General features: G+C 45.1%; 1 protein-coding gene across 1 annotated transcript in view; it reads right to left on the bottom strand.

Annotated features, from left to right (window-relative positions):
* Positions 1–1,797: 1,797 nt before the first annotated feature.
* Positions 1,798–26,101, bottom strand: part of LOC106562708 (D-glucuronyl C5-epimerase B) — an 81,034-nt gene continuing 56,730 nt past the window's right edge. Inside the window, exons 4-6 of the mRNA XM_045708959.2 lie at positions 15,038–15,289; positions 7,231–7,523; positions 1,798–6,224 (exon numbers count right to left, since the gene is read on the bottom strand). Coding sequence (XP_045564915.1) covers positions 5,493–6,224; positions 7,231–7,523; positions 15,038–15,289 — 1,277 coding nt within the window. The 3' untranslated portion in view covers positions 1,798–5,492. The remainder of the gene's footprint in view (positions 6,225–7,230; positions 7,524–15,037; positions 15,290–26,101) is intronic.

Raw genomic sequence — 26,101 nt, 5'->3', positions numbered from 1 at the left:
ACAACATTTCCTACGGTTTCTGATACGACTTCTAATAGCAACAGATGGGACCTAATAGACCAAATCTACCAGAGGCCTTGACCCACCTATAGTTTTACAATGAAGAATTCCCCTGTGACAAACCCAAACAAAGACCAATGGTTCTGGCCACAACCCAGTAGGTCACAACCTGAACCTACCATTTGGTTTCCACCATATGCTGTGGAAAGAAGCCCTTGGTGCGTAACCACCGCTGTTGAGAGAAATCTACTTGAGGCTAAACACCCTCCTCTTCTGCAGGCAAAACAGAGCCCCCAGTGGGGGCATAATTTGGCCCTAATTTCAAAGTGCAAATGGAAACCGGGCTTCTTGCAGCACATTCATTAGAATACAGTACGTCCTAGTGTGTGTGCTGCCAGTGTGACAGGAGGTCGGTAGAAGGTAGGTAGGTTGGAGTGGATTAGGTCGTCTGCTTGGTTGTGGTGTTCTGGAGTCTGTTGGCGAGGTCGGGTGTGTGTCTGGCAGACAGACACTCCCTGACCCAGTCTGCCCTGCCGGATTCATAATTAATGGTGGGTAAGCAGCTCAGGTCGCTCTCCCTCGCTGGTTGGGGCACGGTTATGCCAGCCTCGCACCCGAGGTCACCTCTGGCTCTAACACAACTGCCAGTTAGTGGCATAATGCACTATATTATTCAGTACAATGCCTATAAGAGGAGAGCCGCGAGACAAAGCGCCAAGCCAAACACTGTAATTAGCTGGTTTGGTAAGTCAATGGCAGCAAATCAGGGAATGATCACATGGTCTTTGGTTAATGATCATCTCTGCTGTTCCATCGTCTGAAATAGATATTGCTAAAACTATCTGCATTCGATAACAATGTTTATTCTGCTTCTGAATTAGATAAGCATCAGTGTTTAAAATAGGTCAGAGTGGGATCATAAACCAAGCAAAGATTAGAAAAAGCAAATCAAATGTAATGAGAAAGTTCCAGCTACCTCTAAGACTTGCAACTTCATAAGCTCCGTCTTACACAATGAAGTGATGACTCGAGGCTTCCTCCATCTTCCTTTCTCCCCCTCTACCTCCCTCTTTCACTCACTCAACTCTTACCTCCCCTGCTTTAATCTGCTCTACTCAAACCCTTCCACCCCCCCTCTCCCTATCCCATCTACAAACGCCTCACACGGACCCAAACCCAATGAGCGTAGGGTCACCCTGGAGCTAATCTGATCAGACAGACAGCGAAATGAACCCAGCTGCAGTGCTCCTCTCCTGGGTCTCCGGACTCTCAAAGCACCATGAATTCCTCTAATGCTATCAGAGCCATCTGAATGGCACTAGAGTAGGTGAAGGATGTGGATGGTCCTGTGGAGGGAGGGCCAATGGGGCCAATAAAGAGACAAAGCCTGGAGTCTGGGAAAGGCCTAATTAAAGGGCTGGGAGACAAACTGGCTGTCAGGAGGAAAGGTAATATCATTAGGGTCTGTGGAGAGAGAGAGAGAAGGGCTGAAGTCTATAAATGTCAGGAGAGGGGAGCTCTGCTGAGCTCAGGTCGAGCGTCCTCAACGAGTTTCCAATTCAATGTGCTTAAACTCACCCGGGTTCCATCCATTAGGTCTTTGCTCAGGTTTGTGTTTTGTGGGTGTAGAGGACTGATCACTTAATGGAAGTAGACTATCGGATTGTAACTCAATCGTCTCGTCCGAAACGAGTTGTGCATTTTGATACACCTTGATTGATTAATCTTCTAAGCAATTAAAGAGTATTAAACAGGAACATGGTTGCATATTTGAAGAAAGATCATTGGACGTCAACATTAAGAAAAATGTATTTATTTTACAACTTTAAAAAGCGACTTTTAAGCACAAAGATTCACTCTTATATATATAAACACTTTTTCTCTGCATAAAAAAATGGTAGCATGTGCACATTGTGCTTGTCTGTACAACCGCTCTCTGGGCGCCCCTCGGCAGCTGGGACACAGTCTACATTTTATTGCATAAGTCACATGTGATCCGCACATGTCAATTTACAGGATAGTGGAAAGAATCAAGTTGAAAAGGAGAGAAAATAAAGACTAGAAAGATTCCATTACACAGTGAAAAACAATAGCAGCTTTCAAAAGGAAGGCGTTGCACATTGTCCAGAAGAAAGAAAATCCAACAGAAATATAGACCAACGAATGGAGCCTGTGATTGTGCTTTACTCAACAACAACAAACAAAACAGCTGACCCTAAAGCAAATCCTTCCACCATGTAAAGCAACGCTAAACAAAACAAGCTGGTAAACTACAACCCCCTCCAGGAGGATCTGCAGTTAGGAGCCTATTTTTCCCTTTGAAATATGACCGAGCACTAACACTAGAGGTACGGTTGCACACATCCCATTAGACAGGCCAGTTTTACATATCTTCTGTTAACTACAACTTCCCACGCTACTCTATTAGAATCTACATTTCAAAAACAACATTTTTCAAAAGGCAGTTGATTCCCCCGTTGTCTCTGAGGGGGGAAGGCAAGAAACTCTCGTTTAAGCATTATCGTTTGTCATCTTGTGATATCTCAGACTTGAGACTGACAAACAAAATGCTTCATGGAAAATATGTAGAAACCAAAAAAAGAAGAATAACACCTCAAACAACCTGGACTTTTAAAGACTTTGGTCTGAACAAAATGAAGCTCTCAATAAACAGGCCCTATCGGTACGCCTCACTGTCCCAATATCTTTTTAAAGAATGTACTTCATTCTTAGTCCCGTCAAAGTATGAAATATGCATAGTGGTATTCATGTAAAGAAATGAGATTGAATAGAAATGATCAACCAATGATTAAGAGAATTAAACAATATCCATTGAATATCCAAATCAGGGGATCTCAAGTTATGACAGGTTCAGAGTGCAATTTCTCAGCAACCAATGACTTGGCCTCCAGAATGAAACCAGAGCAGGGCACAAGAGGGCAAGGGTCACAGAGGGTGAAGAGGTGACCATCTGAACCCTGTGACTGACATGGAACCTGGGAGATCAGATGGAGCAGGTAGACACACACACAACCTGGTCTCAGATGCGTTTGTGCAGTCTTGTGAAATCCTATGGTCATTGTCGTGCTAAAACAGATCTGGGACCAGGCTAGGAAACACAAGGTTGGGGCTTTGAGTTTGAGAACTACTGCACCTCGACTGACACTGAATTTCACTGATAGAGTAAATGAAGGTTAAACCCCATTGACTCAACCATTTCCTCTGCATGTTCTAATGAAAACATGTAGCTCACGCCAAGCTCTTCTTACGGTCTCCTCTCTGACGGCAGTACCAGACTCACACCAGTAGTAGGTTTTCCTTTCATTATTTTATACGTCATTGGCATCACCTCAAAGAGCGAGGGCCAACGTCACTAAAATAGCCGGATTTCGTCTTTTATCAAGTTAAAAAGTGATTTAGGAAAAATGGGAGAAATGGAGTGGTCCTTTGAACAAAGAACATTTGAACCTCTTACGAACTTTAGAATTCCTGTAGCCGGTTGGAGACGGTGAAACCCGATCCATCTGTACCACAAACCATCTTTGATCTGACTCCATATCAGTCAGGATTGAAACAGTCTTCTTGGGCTTGGCCAGTCATTGTTTACCAGTCAGTTAAAAGCTGAATCATTCCTTGCTGCACCACCGACAGGCTCTCAAGACTCAAGCCTATTAACCGTCTGAATTAGAGGTGGCTCTGCAACCCTCTTCACTCACATCCACCTGTCAATAGGCCAGGCAGGGAGATTAAACAGGCCTGAGCCCACGCATGCTAACGGATGGGAGAAAGACTGACTGTCATTAGCTTGCTTTCCGCTAGCGTCTCCGTGTGCCAAGAATTAGGGCAGCGTTCAAAACAACCTCAGCCGCCGGCGATGTTCTTGTTGACAGTGTTCCTCGAACAACATGACGCCTCAATCTGCCCACTCTCTCACACACGCGCAGACACACACACTTCCAGAATTGTAGTGTAGTGATTAGCAAATTATTGATATCATTTCCAGATGATTGATAGAGTAATCAAAATGTAGTGTAGCAGCCAGTATTTCTGACAATGAATGTAAAATAGGATATGATGTCAGTGTTACTGAAACAATAACAATATTCAAATAAATTACATTCATCTACATTTCATTTGCTGATCAGACACTCACAACTGGAGAGGGTTCACGAAAATCAACCCACGGTGAAATAAAAAAAATCAGTGAAATCACTAAGGAAGAATTCAAGATGGATTTATAGTGGACATGAACAGAGCTCCAGTCTCAGACTGAGGGGAGGGCGGCCATTTCCTGGCAATGGGAAAAGATAGGATGTAATGTAACGACTATAGCGAATGCCTCTGGCTCCAGTATGTGAAGGATGATGGGCCGACCCCAGGGAGCTGTAATGGGAGCTGTAATGGGAGCTAGTTGTGGCCGGGGATCAGGGATGCTGCCTCCCATTGCTGGGCTGAAATACAACCCGTGTCCCAGAGCAATCAAACTGACCTGAGAGCAGCTACACGGACACCGCCCCTGAACAGATTAGGACTACGGGGCTCCGCAGGGTTCAATCTTCGCCCCCCAAAATGAGATTGTGGTGCGGTGGTTATGAGGCCTATGGGAATGGGATGTTTTCTGGAAGGGGCGAGATGTTGCTACCCCTAAGAGCTGACCACAAGACAGATCTATTTATTGGATACTGATGTTTTAGGTTGGGATTGGGTTAAAATAAACTGATTCTACATCAACTGGGGTTACTCATGATAATCCAGGGGAGCGACTGTTAGTGAATGACGATAGTAGCTCCTTATCTTTCTACTCTGAACACCAATCAGTGGACTATTTACTTTCATAGAACAAATAACATTTGGTACGTTCAAAACAACTATCATCAATGTTGTTGGAAACCTGGTCGGCTGGGTGAAAACTCTCCTCCAAAAAGAGTCTATAAATTAGTCTCCTCCAAATAAAAGACTCATATCATACTCATCTAGTATTTACAGTACGGTTTCAGTCAGCTAGTTCTCCAGCCGTCCCAAAACACAGATGAAACAGTAAACAAAAAGACAATTAGAGGGGAGACTAGTGAAGGAATAAAGTGTTGGAACAAAGCTATTCAATAAACCCACTCAAGACCTTCTTCTGTAGCATCCTGATGAGTGAAGAGACAAATAGGAGGGGGGGGCACCCTTTTTCTCCCATACACACAGACACACTCCCTGAAGCTACGTTTGCACATAATTACAACAGCTAGCTCGGAATAGACCACAGCTGCAATTACAGTGGCAAAAATAAGACCCGGGACTGTAACGGGCACCACAAACATTTACCGCTTTTAGACTGCAATAGACTGAACGCACCTTTCACCTTCTCTGAAACCTTACCAGATCACACACACTTAGCTACGTAGGCTTTACACACAGATAGATGTGCACACCCACACACATACAAAAATCACCCGGTTCCCTCCCACACCTTCCCCAAAGAGTTTATGGTCCAGGACCGGCTCCTAGTTGTGCTTGGCCCGTCCCCCCTTCAGGTAGCTCTTCCAGCGCTTCACCACGTCCCGGAAGATGGGCGCGTTATCGATGGACGCCAGCAGCTGCAGCTGGTTGATGTGCGTGGTGTGGTAGTCCCAGCGTGCCAGGTTGGGGGCTGTGCCCAGCATGTAGTGCCGCAGGTCGTAGATGCTGCCTGAGCCCGTGTCGTACAGCGGCAGCATGGCCTTCAGGGACTCCATGCCCCTAGAGAACAACAGGCCAGACTCCCGGCCTAGTTTCTCGCCCGCCGTCTCGGCCAGATCGTGGAGACCGAGCAGCGAGTAGATAAAGCCGTTGAGCACGAAGGAGCCTGGTGTAGTGGGGTACTCCTCGTACCAGTCGTACTTGTTCATGAAGACAGCCTTGACGCCGTGCTGTTCAGAGGGCAGCTTGTAGGGGCCGGTGGCCCGCAGCGCAGCGTTCAGGTACGTCTGGTCCTTGGTGAGCAGGTAGGCACGGACCAGAGTCGACATGGCCTGGCCCTGCGCCATGGCGGAGTACCAGCCGGGCTCCAGGGGGCGGAAGCCCTCACCCAACTTGCGTGTGACCATGATGGGCCATCCGCCACGCTCGTCCTGGTTGCGCAGCAGCCAGTCACTGGCGGCGAAGAAAGCAGCCGTGTGCGCCGTGGTGGCGATGGTGACGTTGTCGATGGCGCCGCGCCCGCGGACTATCAGTCGCACAACCCGCCGCGGCATCACCTGGAAACAGGGGGGGGGGGGGGGGGGGGGCAGGTTGTTTTGTTTAACTGAAGCCATGTTTAACATGGTAGGAACATTAACTCTTCCTACCAAGATTCACACAACTTTTACTTCTAAGTTTCTGGTACTTTATAACCTTATGGGTTATATGCTGATTTGGTAACTAACATTTAAAAATATATTTTAACACTGTAAATAGTATCTTATGGTCTTAACCAACATGTTTAAATGTATTGTTTGGTTAAAATGTATTATTGTTTCTATACATTTTGTTGTTTCTCTACAGCAGGGCTCTCCAACCCTGTTCCTGGAGAGCTACCCTCCTGTAGGTTCTCACTCCAACCCTGTTCCTGGAGAGCTACCCTCCTGTAGGTTCTCACCCCAACCCTGTTCCTGGAGAGCTACCCTCCTGTAGGTTCTCACCTCAACCCTGTTCCTGGAGAGCTACCCTCCTGTAGGTTCTCACTCCAACCCTGTTCCTGTAGAGCTACCCTCCTGTAGGTTCTCACTCCAACCCTGTTCCTGGAGAGCTACCCTCCTGTAGGTTGTAACTACAACCCTGTTCCTGGAGAGCTACCCTCCTGTAGGTTTTAACTCCAACCCTGTTCCTGGAGAGCTACCATCCTGTAGGTTTTAACTCCAACCCTGTTCCTGGAGAGCTACCCTCCTGTAGGTTCTCACTCCAACCCTGTTCCTGGAGAGCTACCCTCCTGTAGGTTCTCACTCCAACCCTGTTCCTGGAGAGCTACCCTCCTGTAGGTTGTAACTACAACCCTGTTCCTGGAGAGCTACCCTCCTGTAGGTTCTCACTCCAACCCTGTTCCTGGAGAGCTACCCTCCTGTAGGTTCTCACTCCAACCCTGTTCCTGGAGAACCACCCTCCTGTAGATTTTTCACTACACCCCTAATCTACTGCAGCCGATTCTAATAATTAGCTTGTTGATAAACTGAATCAAATGGGGTTTGGAGAGCCCTGCTCTAACACAATTAAGACCTTGGTGCTGACCTTGGTGGCCTTGACGGCCTTGGTGTTGGACAGGCCCACGCCCTTCCTCAGGTCGGTCAGCAGGTCCCGGGTAACCGTGGACCAGGCGGCACGGGGCCCGATGCCGTAGGTGATGTCGCGGCCGCTGAAGGCGATGAGCTGAGTGGAGGTGACATAGTGGATGATGAAGGGCGCGCCCTTCTCCGTGGTCTCAAGCACCACAGACACACTTCCGTTGGAGGTGAACTTGAGGTCGAAGGAGATGATAAAGTCCTTGGAGTTGCCCAGGGGGAGGGAGACACCTTCAGAGTTCTCTGTAGTGATGGGAGGGAGTAACAACATGGTGGGTTTAATGGTTTCACAGTTCTTCACAGCGCTGGTACTCACTAGAGTCCAACCTTCTCTGAACTAATGAGAATGTGTGTATTTGGGTTTGTTCTCATGGTTACGAACAGGGTGAGGGAGATTTTGAAGTAGGATTTTTTTGTAACAATGCGCTGTATTTAGAAAAAGGCCCATCACACCCAAGACAGTTTGTCTTAAACGTGCAGCATCATAAAGCGCTACCGTGTCATTCTAAGGACAGCTTTCTGTAGGCTTGCATTGTAATAGGACTTTGAGAAGTCTCTCTTCTCCCCCCCCCCCCCCCCCAACAGATGCATGGGTTCTGAGAGAAAGTCCCCCTGGATAGATAGATGGATATATACATCTAAGCGAGAAGAGAGATAGTGGGGAGAGAAGGAAAATAGACCAAGGTGCTGCTCAGCCCATATCCTAATTAGGCCCCTAAAATAAAAATCAATTCAGTTCTTGGTTCTGTTTTTCAGTTCCTTGTTTTTTCAGTTTTTTGCTCTCAAAATCACACTTATAAAAAAACAAAAAATTGGATAATCTAAGTCAACAACCATACTTAAACCACATCAGGAGACCACTTGAGGTATGGGAAAATTAGTGTGCAGTTACCCTTTAATTCCAGTGTGTACCTAGCAAGAGGCTGTTTAGCTGTGTTTTTGTAGCACACATTTGCATTGTCACACGTAGGTAGAGTTTACAGAACTAATACCCACTGGATTGATGTAAATAATAATGATATTCTGCCAGGTAAACAGAGGCTACTCTGTAGTTAATATTTCATTTAGAATGTTTTTGGGAAGGCCTTTCCATCTATTGGGAGATTTATCATTAGCATCATCGCTAACGGCTACACAAAGTGATAGCAGCACACACCACCCATACAGCATACAGACAGGGAGGAATTCTCCTTGCCTCTTCCGAAAGTTGCAGGAAATACGAACCACTCTGTTCATGTCATGATAAACTTGGGCAAATGAATACATGCTTTTATACATTTAGTTGATTCCCTACTGATAAAGTTCAATACATTGTTGAATTCTGTTTTACTGTCTGGATTCAGTCCACATCTCGCACTGCAACACTTCCTTAGGCAACAACCCAGCATGGAACACAGTTTGACAACACTACTAGGAAATGTTGAATACCTAACACACACACACACACACACACACACTACCAGTCAAAAGTTTGGACACACCTTCTCATTCAAGGGTTTTTCCACACAAGTGTGTGTAAAGCGCTCATCACACCAAAGGGTGGCTACTTTGAAGAATCTCAAATATAAAATATATTTTGATTTGTTAAACACTTTTTTGGTTACTACATGATTCCATGTGTTATTTCATAGTTCTGATGTCTTCACAATTACACTACAACGTAGAAAATAGTAAAAAATAAAAACCGTGGAATAAGTAGGTGTCCAAACTTTTGGCTGGTACTGTATATGTATAGATACACACGCTTCCTTCCAGAATTCATCTTCTGAACTTATCTCAAAATGTTCAGGCCCCTTGTCAGCAGCTAAGCCTTGCTCCCTCCCTCCCTCCTACTAAGTCTGCACCCCACAGCACTCTGAAAACACTTAGCGGAGGAGGCACTATTAAACATTCAAAAAGAGAGGGCACACACAGACAGAGAGGGCACACACAGACAGAGAGGGCACACACAGACAGAGAGGGCACACACAGACAGAGAGGGCACACACAGACAGAGAGGGCACACACAGACAGAGAGGGCACACACAGACAGAGAGGCACACAGACAGAGAGGCACAGTCAGGATGGCAGGCAGGGCCCCAGGTTTCTACAGCTCTTTAATGCACTCATAAATCCATTACTTAAGGCAACCCAGAGAGTAAGTGGATTTGTACCGTGGCCCTGTGATTACTCTGCCATCAATAAATGATGGGCCGGGAATACAGACGAGATCCCATCTCCTCTCTGATGGTGCTCATCACCGGGGTTGAGAGGGACAATATGCCAGGTTGTCTGCTGCTGCTCATCACCGGGGTTGAGAGGGACAATATGCCAGGTTGTCTGCTGCTCATCACCGGGGTTGAGAGGGACACTATGCCAGGTTGTCTGCTGCTGCTCATCACCGGGGTTGAGAGGGACACTATGCCAGGTTGTCTGCTGCTCATCACCGGGGTTGAGAGGGACACTATGCCAGGTTGTCTGCTGCTCATCACTGGGGTTGAGAGACACAATATGCCAGGTTGTCTGCTGCTCATCACCGGGGTTGAGAGACACAATATGCCAGGTTGTCTGCGGCACAGGTGCACTAATACATACATTGCCTTTATTAAGTATTCACACACCTTGACTTTTTCCACATTATGTTGAGTTACAGACTGGATTTAAAATGGATTACATTGAGATTGTGCGTCACAGATCTACACACAGCACCCCATAATGTCAGTGGAAATCTGTTTTTAGAAATATTTACCAATGAATAAAAATGAAAAGCTGAAATTAGTCAATAAGTACTCCACCCAGATATTTTTATTTTTTACATTGGATAAAAGTAGAGACTCAGAGCTACAAAATGGTATATCATACACTACAGAACAATGGGAAAGTAATTATGCTTTGAAAATTGATAAACTTGTAACCTCACTTTTGAGAAAATGGCCCTTGAATGTTTTGGTACACCTACTGGAGAGCTCTTTTGTCTACACCCATTCAGCATCGTTCACACTCGCTTTAGCCCCACCCATCTCTTTAAGGATTCACATGTAAGGCCATGTACTAAACAATCAAAGACATTAAGACTAAAGGCTGGTTTATACTACGGGTGTGTTTGTAATTTAATTTGAAGAGCAGGAGAGCGCGCTCTGGGCGTTTCGTAAACTCAGAGTGTTGTCAGATTGTCTGTTGGTAAATTGAGCCTTTCGCTCTCTTAGCGTTCAGAGCACACAGTGGACGCTCTGGCACAAGGAGTAGGGTTCATCCCAGCGTTCTGACCTCACAACAGCAGTCAAGCACCCAAGCTAACGTTGGCTAGCTTGCTAGCTACTGCCAGACCCAAAAAATTAGAGAACAGATCACTCCGACCATTTTACTCACCCAGGCAGAGCTGATTAGGCTGTTTTTATGTTATCCAGAACGTTGGTGACTAACTGTAGTGCTGGCAACAATTTAATTCCGATTTTTTTTGCCAACGTTTACTGATACCGGCCATATTCAACGGGTGTTGTGCTATCGTATATTTGTCAGTTATTCTGCGCTCTGGCACACTCAGACGAGAGTGCTCTGAAATCGAGGTAGATAGCTGGTAAATTCGCTCTGGCTAACTCTAGCGACAGTTGTCGCAGTGATATCATGAACATTCTATTGACATGGTTACTTGCACAGTGGAGTCTTTTGTTTAGACATGTAGCTATCTAGCTAAACAATGAACCATAATCCCAATTTATAACGTTACTACTCTGCATTAATTTGTAGGTAGCTAACCAAGCAGGTTCAATGTTAGCTAGCTAACATTAGGCTTTAACTAGCAATGCAAATGGCTCAAATATGAATAATATTACTACACAGATCATACACGTAACGTTAGCAAGCGAGCCTGCTAACGCTAGCTAGCTAAAACATTTACATTCAAATGGCTCTCCTGTGAAGTAGTGACGCATGACATACGCCTAGTTTTCTGAAACCAGTCATAATTATCTGTAAGGTCCCTCAGTCGAGCAGTGAATTTCAACCAAAGACTAGGGAGGTTTTCCAAATGGTACACAAAGAAGGGCACCTAATGGTAGATGTGTAATAAAAAAAAGCAGACATTGAATATCACTTTCAGCATGTTACAATTACAATTACTAATTCAACTTTGGATGGTGCATCAATACACCCAGTGACTACAAAGATACAGGCGTCCTTCCTAACACAGTTGCCCGAGAGGAAGGAAACCTCTCAGGGATTTCACCATGAAGCTAACAGTGAGATTTTTTATTTAGTGGCTGTGAAAGGAGATAACTGGGGATGAATCAATAGCATTGTAGTTACTCCACAATACTAACATAAATGACAGAAGGAAAAAGAAGCCCATACAGAAGAAAAAAATATTCCAAAACATGCATCCTGTTTGCAATAAGGCACTAAAGTAATACTTAAAAAATAAATAAAAAAAATTGGCAAAGAAATGAACTTTTTGTCCTGAATACAAAACGTTATGTTTGGGGCAAATCCAACAATACGTCACCAAGTATCTCTTAGTATTTTCAAGCATGGTGGTGGCTGCATCATGTTATAGGTATGCTTGTCATCAGCAAGGACTAGGGAAGTTTAGGAAAAAAAGAAATGGAATAGCGCCAAGAACAGGCAAAATCCTAGAGGAAAACATGGTTCAGTCTGCTTTCCAACAGACACTGGGAGACAAATTCACCTTTCATCAGGGCAATTACCTAAAACACAAGGCCAAATACACACTGGAGTTGCTTACCAAGACAACGTTCCTGAGCGGCCTAGTTATAGTTTTGATTTAAATCAGCTTGAAAATCTATGGCAAAAATCCCAGAAAGACTCACTGCTGTAATCACTGCCAAAGGTGATTGTAACATGTATTAACTCAGGGGTTTGAATACTTATCTAATCAAGATATGTGTTAATTTTAAATAAATTAAAAACACATTTTCTTCCACTTTCACAGTCTTTTGTGCAGATCACTAACATTTCTTTTTTACAATTAAATCCATTTTAATCCCACATTGTTAACGACAAAATGTGGAAAAAGTCAAGGGGTGTGACTACTTTCTGAAGGCACACGAATATACCAAAACATCTGTACTTTCTAGAAACTAGAACAAAACGGTTTGAGTACTATAATTTGTTACTTTCGATACTTTTGTCAAATGTGTCTCACGAATCAAGTCTATCATCGCTGCAAATGTCCCCCACATACTCACTGTTAGCCTGCACTGGGAGTCTGGGCTGCATCATGTTAGCTCCACATACTCACTGTTAGCCTGCACTGGGAGTCTGGGCTGCATCATGTTAGCTCCACATACTCACTGTTAGCCTGCACTGGGAGTCTGGGCTGCATCATGTTAGCTCCACATACTCACTGTTAGCCTGCACTGGGAGCCTGGGCTGCATCATGTTTGCTCCACATACTCACTGTTAGCCTGCACTGGGAGTCTGGGCTGCATCATGTTAGCTCCACATACTCACTGTTAGCCTGCACTGGGAGCCTGGGCTGCATCATGTTTGCTCCACATACTCACTGTTAGCCTGCACTGGGAGTCTGGGCTGCATTATTTTAGCTCCTCACTCATGATGCACAGAAGTCAACACACTTGAAAAATGTGACACGGCATGTAGAAAAGTTGAAACTGTTAATTATTGTTCAAAAAACAATGTCCATACAGGCTAAAATACTTTACAATGCAAGAAGATACCGGTAGCTTCCAGCTTTGCAGGCTAACTTTCCACCAAAAACATAACTAATTCACTTTATCGGTCTCCCTCATGTCTCTCTCTCTCTGTCAAAGATGTATTGCCTCAGAGAACTGAGGGCTCCGACAGGCCGTACCCCTCTTGGCTCGTGAACGACTTCATTACTAGTTAAAGAGACAGTGGCAATTTTATAAAAGAAGCTACTTCTACGCAAATGTTGTTGATCGGTACAATAACATAAGTGTCACATGGAAGGGAAACAGATTGTCATCTGTACCCCATGAAATCAGCCAAAACAAGCTGAATAACTCAACGCATGCACACACTCCTATTGAATATGCATTCACCTGTATTGTGGATAGACCTAGACTACATCTTGATTTACCCAGTTTATCAATAGATATATACCATTCAAAAAGGTATTACCATGTTGTTGTTATGTAGTTAGATTGTTTAATTGGTTCATTAATACATACATGGCTGTATCTGAAGAAGTCTGACGTAAAACATTTGAAATGTAATGATATTGAACTCAAAAGATGCCCAGCAATTGAACAGAGCAGTACCTGAGTTCATCTGTCTGGATCAAGTGCCATTCTGTGGCTTTGGCTAATATGCCTTCTGTTTTTGCTGAGGTATCATTTTGGTATCGAGCATTGTGATACTAAACCTGGTATCCAAATTAAAATGCAGGTATCGTGACACACTGATGACCCTCCCACTCGTCTGCCGAATTCGCTTTGCTCTTGTTTTCCTTAATAGGATGTCGGTGGGCGGAGCCGGGAGGGTCGTCAGTGAAATGGGACACCTGGTCTCGGGTGTATCCCAGGATAAATGCACCTCTTCCCCATTCATTGGGGAGACTCTCCATGCAGACACAGATTTTGGTTGTGGCTGTTTTTGGTTGTTTGCTTTGGCACCTTTCAACACCCCTCATTATCACATTTATGCACGCGACCACTCACTCACACTAGTGATTACTGACTACACACGCGCCATTGTTAATTATATTTAGTTTACTTTAGTTAAAGAAATACATTTTGTTATTCCTTATCTCCACGTTGTCTCCTTTTTTGTTACGCACTTTGAGCCGGTTCGTGACAACACACACACACACACACACACACACACACACCGGTACTCAATTGCGCTCACACACGCACTTATTTAGGCCTATCGAAACACATAAGCACTCACACATTCATAGACCACAGCTCTAGCCATATGGGGCTTAGCTAGTGACAACAATTACTCCACTGTCTCCTTATAGAATGGCCCTGCTAATGTTAATGGGGTTTGATCTGCTGCAGGGGGAAAACTGCATTACAGGATGATCAACAAAAGAATGGGCATCAGCGCCCAGAATCCAGGCGCCTCTCTGCCATTGACGACTGAGACATACAGTAGTGACCACAATCTGCTCTGTATGGGATGAGTAGGCCACAGGCTTCCAATCAAATGAAACTCATTGATCCGCTTGTCAGATACCCAAGGGGGGGATTGTGGGGGAGGGAGAGAGAGGGAGAGAGAGGGGGATTGTGGGGGAGGGAGAGAGAGGGGGATTGTGGGAGTTCATTCTAGTAGGGTGACGTTTGTCGTCATGAGTCTTGTCCTGGAGGCAGAACTGAGCAACTTCCCTTTAGATAGGCCAGCTGAAAAGTCAAAATTGGGTTAGCAGTGGGTTAAGGTTAAAATATAATGACTTTGTGGCTGTGCAGAGTTGCCTCAAGAACAAGATTCATGCGGAAAAAAGCATTAACCTGAGTAATTCTATGGGGACTAAGAAAGATGAGTAGAGAGAGGAATAGCCTGGAGATGGAGCGAGAGAGAAGAGGGAAAATGGCCAGACAAAGTTGAGAGCTAGAAAGAGAAATAGACAAAGAGAGCAATCAAGGAGAGGTAGATGATGTACTAATGATCAAGGTCTAAGAAAGCTCTACAGATTGAGGTGAGGACAGAACATTCCAGCCTCATTTTCAACCACTGCATTCTATCCACCACAGAGACAGAAACGCACAAGAATATCATTCTATTTCCATCTACCTCCCCGTACTATAGACATACATGCGCTGCTGCCATCCTACCTGGGGCACTGAACTGGCGCACGGCGGTGGCACGGCCCTTGTCGTGGAGCCGTGTGAGGCTGCAGCCCTTGGGGACCGTCCAGGGCCCGCTGGGTGAGCCCGCGCGGTTGTCCTTCTCCTCGGCCGCGTCGTACAGCTCCACATGGGGTGGCCGCTCCGTCAGGTTCTTGCTGTAGTGGCTCAGGCCGTACTGGGCGATCTGGATGGCATAGAAGTAGCCCTGGGGACCCCACTGGGTAGAGAGGGGCACGCCTGGGGGAGAGAGCTTACATAATAAAACAGTTGAGGCACTAGCATCACAAAGCACTGACGTCACCTGTGATTACAGATCATGCCTGAGCACCCAGGACGCCACTGAATAATGACTGTCTTGTTTTCAGAGATACTTCATTCTTGATACACTGATATCATTTCGATATCAGTTGCAATTCGTTACTGTTGTGCTATTTTGTTAGTTTTTTTTGCGTTGTTTGTAACTTATTTTGTACATAATGTTGCTGCTACCATCTCTTATGACCAAAAATAACTTGTGGACATCAGAACTGGGATTACACACCACGAACTGGAAGAATCTTTTTATTTTAACGAGTCCGACAAGAAAGATACACTGCTCTCCCGGGAACAGGCAAAGATCCGTCATTTGGGTGAAGAAAAGACGGAGGAAAAGGACGCAGATCGGGCTGCCTTCTGAGAACTTTAATCCAGGCAAACAAATCATTTTTACCAGCATGTCACATGTGAAACCATAGGAAAAGCGTCTCTGGACCACCTTTACTCCACACACAGAGATGCATACAAAGCTCTCCCCTGCCCTCCATTTGGAAAATCTGACCATAATTCTATCCTCCTGATTCCTGCTTACAAGCCAAAACTAAGCAGGAAGTACCAGTGACTCGCTCAATACGGAAGTGGTCAGATGACATGGATGCTAAGCTACAGGACTGTTTTGCTAGCACAGACTGGAATATGTTCCGGGATTTATCCAATGGCATTGAGGAGTACACCACCACCTGTCATCGGCTTCATCAATAAGTGCATCGACAACGTCGTCCCCAGTGACCGTAGGTACATATCCCAACCAGAAACCATGGATTACAGGCAACATCCGCATCGAGCTAAAGGCTGCCGCTTTCAAGGAGCGGGACACGAATCCGGACGCCTATAAGAAATCCCGCTATGCCCTCAGACGAACCGTCAAACAAGCAACAAGTCAACACAGGACTATGATCGAATCCTACTACACCTGCTCTGACACTCGTCGAATGTGGCAGGGCTTAACTATTACGGACTACAAAGGGAAACCCAGACGCGAGCTGCCCAGTGACACGTGCCTACCAGACGAGCTAAATGCTTTTTATGCTCGCTTCGAAGCAAGCAACACTGAAGCATGCACAAGAGCACCAGTTCTGGATGACTGTGTGATAACGCTCTCGGTAGCCGTAGGTGAGCAAGACCTTTAAACAGGTCAACATTCACAAAGCCACGAGGCCAGATGGATAACCAGGACGTGTACTGAAAGCATGCGCGGACCAACTGGCAAGTGTCTTCACTGACATTTTCAACCTCTCTCTGACCGAGTCTACATGTTTCAAGCAGACCACCATAGTCCCTGTGCCCAAGGAAGCGAAGGTAACCTGCCTAAACGATTACTGCCCGTGGCACTCACATCGGCAGCCATGAAGTGCTTTGAAAAGCTGGTCATGGCTCACTTCAACAGCATCTTCCCGGACACCCTAAACCCACTCCAATTCGCATACCGCCCCAACAGATCCACAGATTAAGCCATCTCTACACTGCCCTTTCTCACCTGGACAAAAGGAACACCTATGTGAGAATGCTGTTCATTGACTACAGCTCAGCGTTAAACACCATAGTGCCCTCAAAGCTCATCACTAAGCTAAGGACCCTGGGACTAAACACCTCCCTCTGCAACTAGATCCTGGACTTCCTGACGGGCCGCCCCCAGGTGGTAAGGGTAGGCAACAACACGTCTGCCGCGCTGATCCTCAACACTGGGGCCTCTCAGGGGTGTGTACTTAGTTCCCTCCTGTACTCCCTGTTCACCCACGACTGTGTGGCCAAACACAACTCCAACACCATCATTAAGGTTGCTGACGACACAACAGTGGTAGGTCTGATCACCAACAACGATGAAACTGTCTATAGGGAGGTGGTCAGAGAACTGTCAGTGTAGTGCCAGGACAACAACCTCTCCCTCAATGTGAGCAAGACAAAGGAGCAGATCGTGGACTACAGGAAAAGGCGGGCCGAACAGGCCCCATTAACATCGACAGGGCTGTAGTGGAGCAAGTCGAGAGTTTCAAGTTCCTCGGTGTCCATATCACCAACAAACTATCATGGTCCAAACACATCAAGACAGTCGTGAAGATGGTACAACAAAACCTTTTCCCCCTCAGGAGACTGAAAAGATTTGGCATGGGTCCCCAGATCCTCAAAAAGTTCTACAGCTGCACCATTGAGAGCATCCTGACCGGTTGCATCACCGCCTGGTATGGCAACTACTCGGCATCTGACATTAAGATGCTACAGAGGTTTGTGCGTATGGCCCAGTACATCACTGAGGCCAAGCTTTCTGCAATCTAGGACCTATATAATAGGCGGTGTCAGAGGAAAGCCCATAAAATTGTCAAAGACTGCAGCCACCCTGTTCTCTCTGCTACCGCACTGCGAGCGGTACCGGAGCTTCAAGTCTTGGACCAAAAGGATGCTTAACAGCTTCTACCCCCAAGCCATAAGACTGCTGAACAATTAATCAAATGGCCACCGGACTATTTACATTGACACCCCCCCCCCCCCCCATTTGTTTTGTAAACTGCTACTACTCGCTGTTTATTATCTTTGCATAGTCACTTCACCCCTACCTACATGTACAAATTACCTCTGACCTGTACCAACCACACCCTGACTCGGGACCTGTAACCCCTGTATATAGCCTCGTTATTGTTATGTTATTGTGTTACTTTATGATTTTTACTTTAGTTTATTTGGTAAATATTTTCTTAACTCTTCTTGAACGGCAATGTTGGTTAAGGGCTTGTAAGTAAACATTTCATGGTAAGGTCTACACATGTGACAAATAAAGTTTGAATATTATTTATATATTATTTATATATTTCAAACTTCATGTTTAAATTAGAAACAGAGCGGCGGCGGACAGAGCGGCGGCGGACAGAGCGGCGGCGGCGGCGGACAGAGCGGCGGCGGCGGCGGCAGACAGAGGCAGAACTTCATAGCTGGGAGTACAAATATAGAAATGGAGAGAGTCCTGCCACAGACAGCGGTAGACACATGTAGAGAGCGAGGGGGGGGGGGGGGGGGGGGTGTGGTAGAGAAAGTGAAGCGAGACAAAAGTGCCAGCGAGACACGGCCTATTTTAGAAACCAACGGAGAAATAGGCAAGCACACAGAGAGAAAGGAAAATGGCCACATTAAGTGATCAGAGAGACAGACAAGACCGTGAGGTGAAATTCAAGCTAATCTATTTCCAACGTCAGGTACCTGGAGGATAGCCTCCTCGTCCCACTACAAATAGCCTGGGCTGCCTGGCGGGTGGCACCCTGATGAATAGATAGTTTACCTAAAGAGCTCATGACAGAGACAGCAGAACCCACTAGCCATGACAATCACATTAGCGGCTAGCGTTAGACTAGCCCATAGTGTTGGTGGTGGTGGGGGTGATTACTCTGCATTAAGCAGTGAGGGGGTGTGAATCAGTTTGCAATGTTTTATCTTGTACAACAAGACAACACCGGACCAATGGGTGTGAATAGTTTAAAGAAGCTTCCTCATATGTCCTTTCCTTCATCTGCACCCAATGGAAAAAAAGAGGGATCTACCATATTGCTTTCTGCTATCCTCAGTTCAGAGCAGATTAAGGACAAGAGATGAGGAGAGAAAGACAGCTAAGTATCAAGTATAAACCGTCAACACCAGACAAAAGGACGACCAGACAAAAGGACAGCAGAGTTTAGGATTATTAATAATGGAATAGTTGAGGTGGTGACGTTTTCTGAATTTGGGAGCATAGTATTCAGTATTCATTAGTCTGCCTTCAGTTCTCCTTACAAAACCCAGGCAGTTGCCAGGTCGCCCTCCATCCATCTCACACAAACACTCAGCGTGCACATCCATTATTTCTCAGGGGCTGCTGGGTAAAAAAAAAGATGTCTGATGTAGAAAGGATACCTGGCGCATGAAGACTCTCCAAAGAAAAGAAATCATTTTTGGTGTAAAAATGGCTTATAATGGTTTGACTATCGCTTAGATCTTCCTGAGCTATGTCGACTTTAAAGATGATGCAAGCCATTCTCACTTAAAAGTTGATTTACACTAGGGCCGTGTGGCACCAGGACTGCAGCTGTAAGCACCATGGCAGGGGATTGCTACTCCTGCTACACGCTCCAGGAGTTAAATTAAGTCTTAGGTTTGGCGACAGTGTCTGGCCTAGATTCTATTCAGAGAGTCCTTAGCCCCCTCCACACACACACTCCCCTCTGGATGAAGAGCGTCATATACATCATTAGAGGGTGTGTGTGAGAGAGAGACTAGGGGAAGAAAAAGACCGTAAGAACACAGACTAGAAAGTGATAAAGAAAAGCTCTATGGGTTGAGGAGAGGAGCTTCTCTCTCCAGTAATGACAGACAACCTGCTAGAACTTCATTCCTAAAGATTCAACTTCAGCAGCAACTCAGTCACCTGATAAGAGTTTTCCATAAGCTCCGACCAGCGACGAAATAGCCGATAAACTGCTTTGTCAGCCGGCTACTTTTTCCACTTTATTCATTAACTAGGCTTCTTTCCATTTAAAAAGTTTCAATTCGTCAGAAAAGTCAGTAAAGCCTTCTCTCACTCGATTGAACGACATGAATCTTCTAGTGATCTATTTATAGGACAGGCGCCTGTCAGTCAAAGCCAGAGATGACAGGGACACACTGCTGGATTGTCAGTCTGCTGTCTGTCCCGCCTCTCGGTACCCGTGTGATCTTTGTGCGCTCTCGTTGGCTGCAGTCAAATTTATTTTCATGGAGGAGCGTGATCCTCTTCAACCTCTGTGAGTGAATTTACACTTCCAATGTACATTAATGCAAGTGGTAACGATGAGTTAAAATCCACTTCATTATTGTTGAGGCATATTCATTTACGTGTTTCATAGGCCTACTATAGCCAACCATAGAGTCGCGGCCCATAGACTATTTACTGTGCTTTGATTGATGACAAAACAGCAAGTGTTGACCAGTTTATAAAAGGTGTCGAACTGACTGAAAAGTCCATCTTCTAGATCCCTTTGCCATTTATAAATCATACTTTGCTATTTATAAGTCCATGGTACCGCATCGGGACAAGTAAACCAAAAGATCTTTGTATTTTCCTAGGATTCCAAGCCGATGTCGAGAGTTGCCAGTGACCTCTAAAGTGACTTGTCAGTGTAGCCTGGTGATGGTTGCTCGCGAACGAACGGCTCTTTTTGAACGTATCTTTTAGGTGAAGGACTCGAGTCGTTCATTTAGCTCTCCAATTTGCATACTGGTAGGCTACTACTGCTTTTTTGGCAATTATCTGCAGATAAATTATGAAAACATTCGGTTAAGATGTTGAATCCTCGCTGCAGGAACAATAGGTAGAGAAAATATGATAAATAAAACAGATTGAAGGTTATAAAAGCTAATGTCATGGTACGGTATTATTCAGAATATTGATATAGGCCTACTGATTTGATTAAAGTGTCCACAAGTAGTCAACTGCTGCTTTCTGTGTAGCAAAGCCCATGTTAAACACTGGCTTCATTCTTCAATCACACCTGTAGGTCTTTTCATGTCTTTTAATGGGCGCCTGACTTGGTATAAAAGTGGGGGTGCACAATGGGGGGTCTGGGTGTCCTCCCCCTAACATGTTTTTAAATGTTATTTTAAACCCATTTCCCTTCAATTCTATATTGTTTCTCAACAGGGAATCCATGTTTACATGACATTTAAAAAAAATTGTGGGGGGGTTGCCACAATAAAACTGAATTGAAAGAGTAGACTACACTCTTTTCTGACAAGATTACTAATCTACCGCCTTCCCTCAAAGTCCTACCCACAGTGATTGATTGACAGGTCTGAAACCCTACGAACTGACTCAAACACCCTCCCCTCCCCCTGACAATCCCACCCACAATGATTGATTGACAGGCCAATCAATCACTGTGGGTGGGATTGTCAGGGGAGGGCAGGGTGTCACTCATTTCATGGAGGGCCTAGTGTCTGCAGGTTTTTGCTTTTTGCTTTCAATTAAGCCCTAGACAACCAGGTGTGAGGAGTTCCTTACTAATTAGTGACCTTAATTCATCAATGAAGCTCAAGGGAAGAGCAAAAACCCAGACACTCGGCCCTCCATGGAACGAGTTTGACATACGTGTTAAAAGGATAGTTCACCCAAAATGACATTGGATTCCTTATCCTAAAAGTGTCCAAAGCAGCAGAGCCAATAAAATAAATAATTTTAAGAACAAACGTCATTGTGGCAATTCATGTTGCAGTAAAACTGTAAATATGACTAACCTCAATAGAAGACTTGTTTAATGTTAAAATCATTCCCGCGGGCCACCACCCCTTTCTAGGCCCACGGACCAATTTCACACAAGAAACTTATTGAATAATAGAATACACAAGGGGCAATATCGAAATGCTGTCCGCTAGACTAACTAACTAAACTTGTAGTAAGCATGGTCGAATTACTGACCGGGGTGGGGCCCATTGATCATCAGTTATCATATAAAAACTGCAAACATTTGCCTCCGCCCTACAGCCAAATCCACCCTATGGCAAAATCCAAAAACAACTAGCATGCTGAATTCATCCATTTTAAGAAATGTTCATCGTAAAGTCAACAACTCATTTTACCAATCTGGGAGGTAAAGTCATTAACGTATTCAATAATTGAACTGTGTATTTTTCAGAAGTAATATAGACAGAATGTACCAGAGGCCACCAAAATAAAGCTTGTTCTGCAAAACAAAAATCCCTGAGGGGGCATGCCCCCCCCAGACCGGAACTCCCTGGCTGGCTACTTTCTCCATGTACTTACAGAAAACACTGCTGATATACATTCTAATAAGTCAAAAAATGTATACCTACGCCTCCCTTCTAATATAGAAACGCAAGGCATAAAGCGGACATGACATCATCACGTCAAAATAAATCACTTATTGTTCCGTGAATTGCATTTGTACGTCAAGGAGTTGCCTTTTGAACAAGAAACGTATACAAATGAGTCCACTTGACATCTCCACTCTGACCAAGTCTGTTGTGGAGGAGTCTCTCAGCGGATGGTGAACGCTTTGAGTTGGTCCCAGAGTGATTAGGCAGGGTTAAAGTAGGGACAGAGATGAAAGGAGACCCATGTTTAATGCATTATGCTCCAAGGGGCCTTCACTAAATAACTTTTCCATGGATACCAGGGCGCATCGGGTAGAAACGCTCCCAAAACCTTACGGCTGAGCCCTCGGGTCCCTCTGGCTGTGACGACCTAATTAAATGGAGTGATATATTCACCCCTTTATAAGATGCAAAGTTGCAGTTGAGGTGCGAGATAGTGCAAGTCTCTCCTCGTCTATAGGAAATGGGTGAGATAATAAGTAAGCTCCCTCCAGATTCATACAGTACCACACATGGATTCTGCTCAGCTCCTGACTGACCCATTTTCCGCCCCAGCCAAATGCAGCCCTCCATACCTGTGGTGCAGAACACTGTTGGGTAAAGGTAGCAGCATTTACTACCCAGCTGGACCTAATAACAGGGTGCAGTTCAGCCATGCAACAAATGTAGAGTGACGCAGCAACGAATACATCTGCAGGGGATTGACTTTTTCCATATACAAACTGCTGTCAGTAAATTCCTATGACTGTTCCTGAGACGATTGTTTCCAGTCAGTGGCTTATTTTTCTCATTCAAAAGAAGTTAAAAGGTTTCACATTTTAATGTTGGTCATTTGCATAATTACACAATCGTCAGCAGGTAGTGAGAGCACACGAAATGTTTTTTTTTTTATCACTTCAGGCACATGTATTAATATGTAATATAAAGCGCTGAGCTTTTTTTGTCTCATTCATCAATTAATATCAAATGCAAATTGATGAAGTACAGAGCCCAAAAAAGTTGAGACTTCACTTTCAAGATGAATGACAATAGCTCCCTGAACTGCTACCCTCACAGTATTCCTCCTCCCCCCCCCCCCTCAAGTATACAGGCCACTTTACCAACTAGCATTGGGAAGGGCCAGCATGGTGATAATGTGGTTTAGAGCCAGAGCTTTCTGAAATGGGCTATTGATATATGGGGGCTTTCATTTTAACAAGAGGTGCCTATCAGTAATGACTTTAGTTAAGGCCCGACTCTCATTATAGCAGGCTAGCTGGCCCAGTCCTCATTATAGCTGGCCCAGTCCTCATTATAGCTGGCCCAGTCCTCATTATAGCTGGCCCAGTCCTCATTATAGCTGGCCCAGTCCTCATTATAGCAGGCTAGCTGGCCCAGTCCTCATTATAGCAGGCTAGCTGGCCCAGTCCTCATTATAGCAGGCTAGCTGGCCCAGTCCTCATTATAAAAGGCTAGCTGGCCCAGTCCTCATTATAAAAGGCTAGCTGGCCCAGTCCTCATTATAAAAGGCTAGCTGGCCCAGTCCTCATTATAGCAGGCTAGCTGGCCCAGTCCTCATTATAGCAGGCTAGCTGGCCCAGTCCTCATTATAAAAGGCTAGCTGGCCCAGTTCTCATTCTCTTAAAGCTAGCATCATTCGTTGTCAATTCCAACACTAACAAGGCCTCCAAACTAGAGTTCCAATGCCTTTTTAATTGGCTTTACAAACAAATCAAGTATGATTATGTTTACAGTAAAAAAAAAAAAAAAATGTAAAGTCTAATTGCATTTAGGTGGAGGGGCAGGTGATGCACGTCTTACAAGCCGTTGGTAAATGGGATGTGTCTTGTTAATCAAGCCTGAAATCACATCAGCACAGAACAAGTGAACATTTTTATTTAGCCATCACACAAACTTCACTGGATTCTGCTGATTATCCAAAAGGATCTGTAATTTCCCTAAGAAAAGCAGGTGGTTATCAAGCCATGTCTGATTGAGTTAAAACAATGTGGAAGGGCAAAAAAAAAATTCTGTTCATACCTGATTAATCTCAATGGCTCTTGATCATGATTTTCTGTTCTAGTCAAATCCACCTTCTATTTAATTAATATTACAGGGTACTAAAATGGTACCACATCCATAGAGAAGTAAATACTACTTGTTAGGCAACAACACATGGCAGCTACCATGCAAATGACCATAAATACCATGTAGAATAATATGACGCATAGCATGACGCCTGCTATGCGGTCAGAATTTGAATAAGCCAAGAAAGTGAAAGTGGCATATGATGAAATGAACCCCTAGGGAGAGAGAGACAGGACAGGGAGAGGCATCAGAGAGGAGAGTAATAACAAGGAGATAAATGGAAGGAACATGAGAGATGTTCTCTCCTTCCACACTTGGCAGTATCGCTGTGACTTCCAGTAAGGAGAGAACAAGAGACAGCACAAGAACGAGAGCGAGAGAATGAGAGAGCGAGAGAGAGAGAGATGCAGAGGAAACCTGCTCTCTCCATTGTGCTATAGTCACGGCAGAACAAAAACCCAAGGCCATCCTTGGGGAGAATTTCTTGTTTAAACAGAGAAGATAAATGAAAGTGGACTGGCAGCGCAGTAAGGACAGGGACGAACACAGAGGTAGGGCGACGCTTGGTTACACTCCGGCTCAGTAAGTGGAGCACTGAGGACAAAGGCAGACAATGTGTGTGAGCTTCTGAGATACTGTGCTCTTTTCTTGTCGTGTGTTATAGGCGACATATTCACACCTACCCACACACCAACACGAAGCATACTTCACAACCCACAAGATAGACAAATAGAACACACAATTCAAAATGTTATTGGTCACATCCACATATTTATCAGATGTTATTGCGGGTGTAGTGAAAGGCTTGTGTTCATAGGTACAGCAGTGCATTAATATCTAACAATACACAACAATACACACAGATCTAAAAGTAAAAGAACGGAATTAAGAAATATTAGGACGAGCAATGTTAGTGTGAGTGTGACACACACAAACTCAGCAAAAAAAGAAACGTCCCATTTTCAGGACCCTGTCTTTCAAAGATAATTCGTAAAAATAACTTCACAGATCTTCATTGTAAAGGGTTTAAACACCGTTACCCATGCTTGTTCAATGAACCATAAACAAGTAATGAACATGCACCTGTGGAACGATCGTTAAGACACTTACAGCTTACAGACGGTAGGCAATTAAGGTCAGATATGAAAACTTAGACACTTTCTGACTCTAAAAAACTATAAAGAACGATGCCCAGGGTCCCTGCTCATCTGCGTGAACGTGTCTTAGGCATGCTGCAAGGAGGCATGAGGACTGCAGATGTGGCCAGGGAAATAAATTGCAATGTCCGTACTGTGAGACGCCTAAGACAACGCTACAAGGAGACAGGACAGACAGCTGATCGTCCTCGCATTGGCAGACCACGTGTAACACCTGCGGGACAGGTACAGGATGGCAACAACAACTGCCCGAGTTACACCAGGAACGCACAATCCCTCCATCAGTGCTCAGACTGTCTGCAATAGGCTGAGAGGCTGGACTGAGGGCTTGTAGGCCTGTTGTAAGGCAGGTCCTCACCAGACATCAACGGCAACAACGTTGCCTATGGGCACAAACCCACCGTCGCTGGACCAGACAGGACTGGCAAAAGTGCTCTTCACTAACGAGTCGCCGTTTTGTCTCACCAGGAGCGATGGTCGGATTTGCGTTTATCGTCGAAGGAATGAGCGTTACGCCGAGGCCTGTACTCTGGAGCGGGATCGATTTGGAGGTGGAGGGTCCGTCATGGTCTGGGGCGGTGTGTCACAGCATTATCGGACTGAGCTTGTCGTCATTGCAGGCGATGTCAACGCTGTGCGTTAGAGGGAAGACATCCTCCTCCCTCATGTGGTACCCTTCCAG

The sequence above is a fragment of the Salmo salar genome, chromosome 26 (assembly GCF_965601325.2).
Source record: "Salmo salar chromosome 26, fSalSal1, whole genome shotgun sequence".
In the NCBI taxonomy this organism is placed as follows: domain Eukaryota; kingdom Metazoa; phylum Chordata; class Actinopteri; order Salmoniformes; family Salmonidae; genus Salmo; species Salmo salar.
The sequence above is the reverse complement of the archived record's forward strand: the minus strand, read 5'-3'. Positions and strand labels throughout refer to the sequence as shown.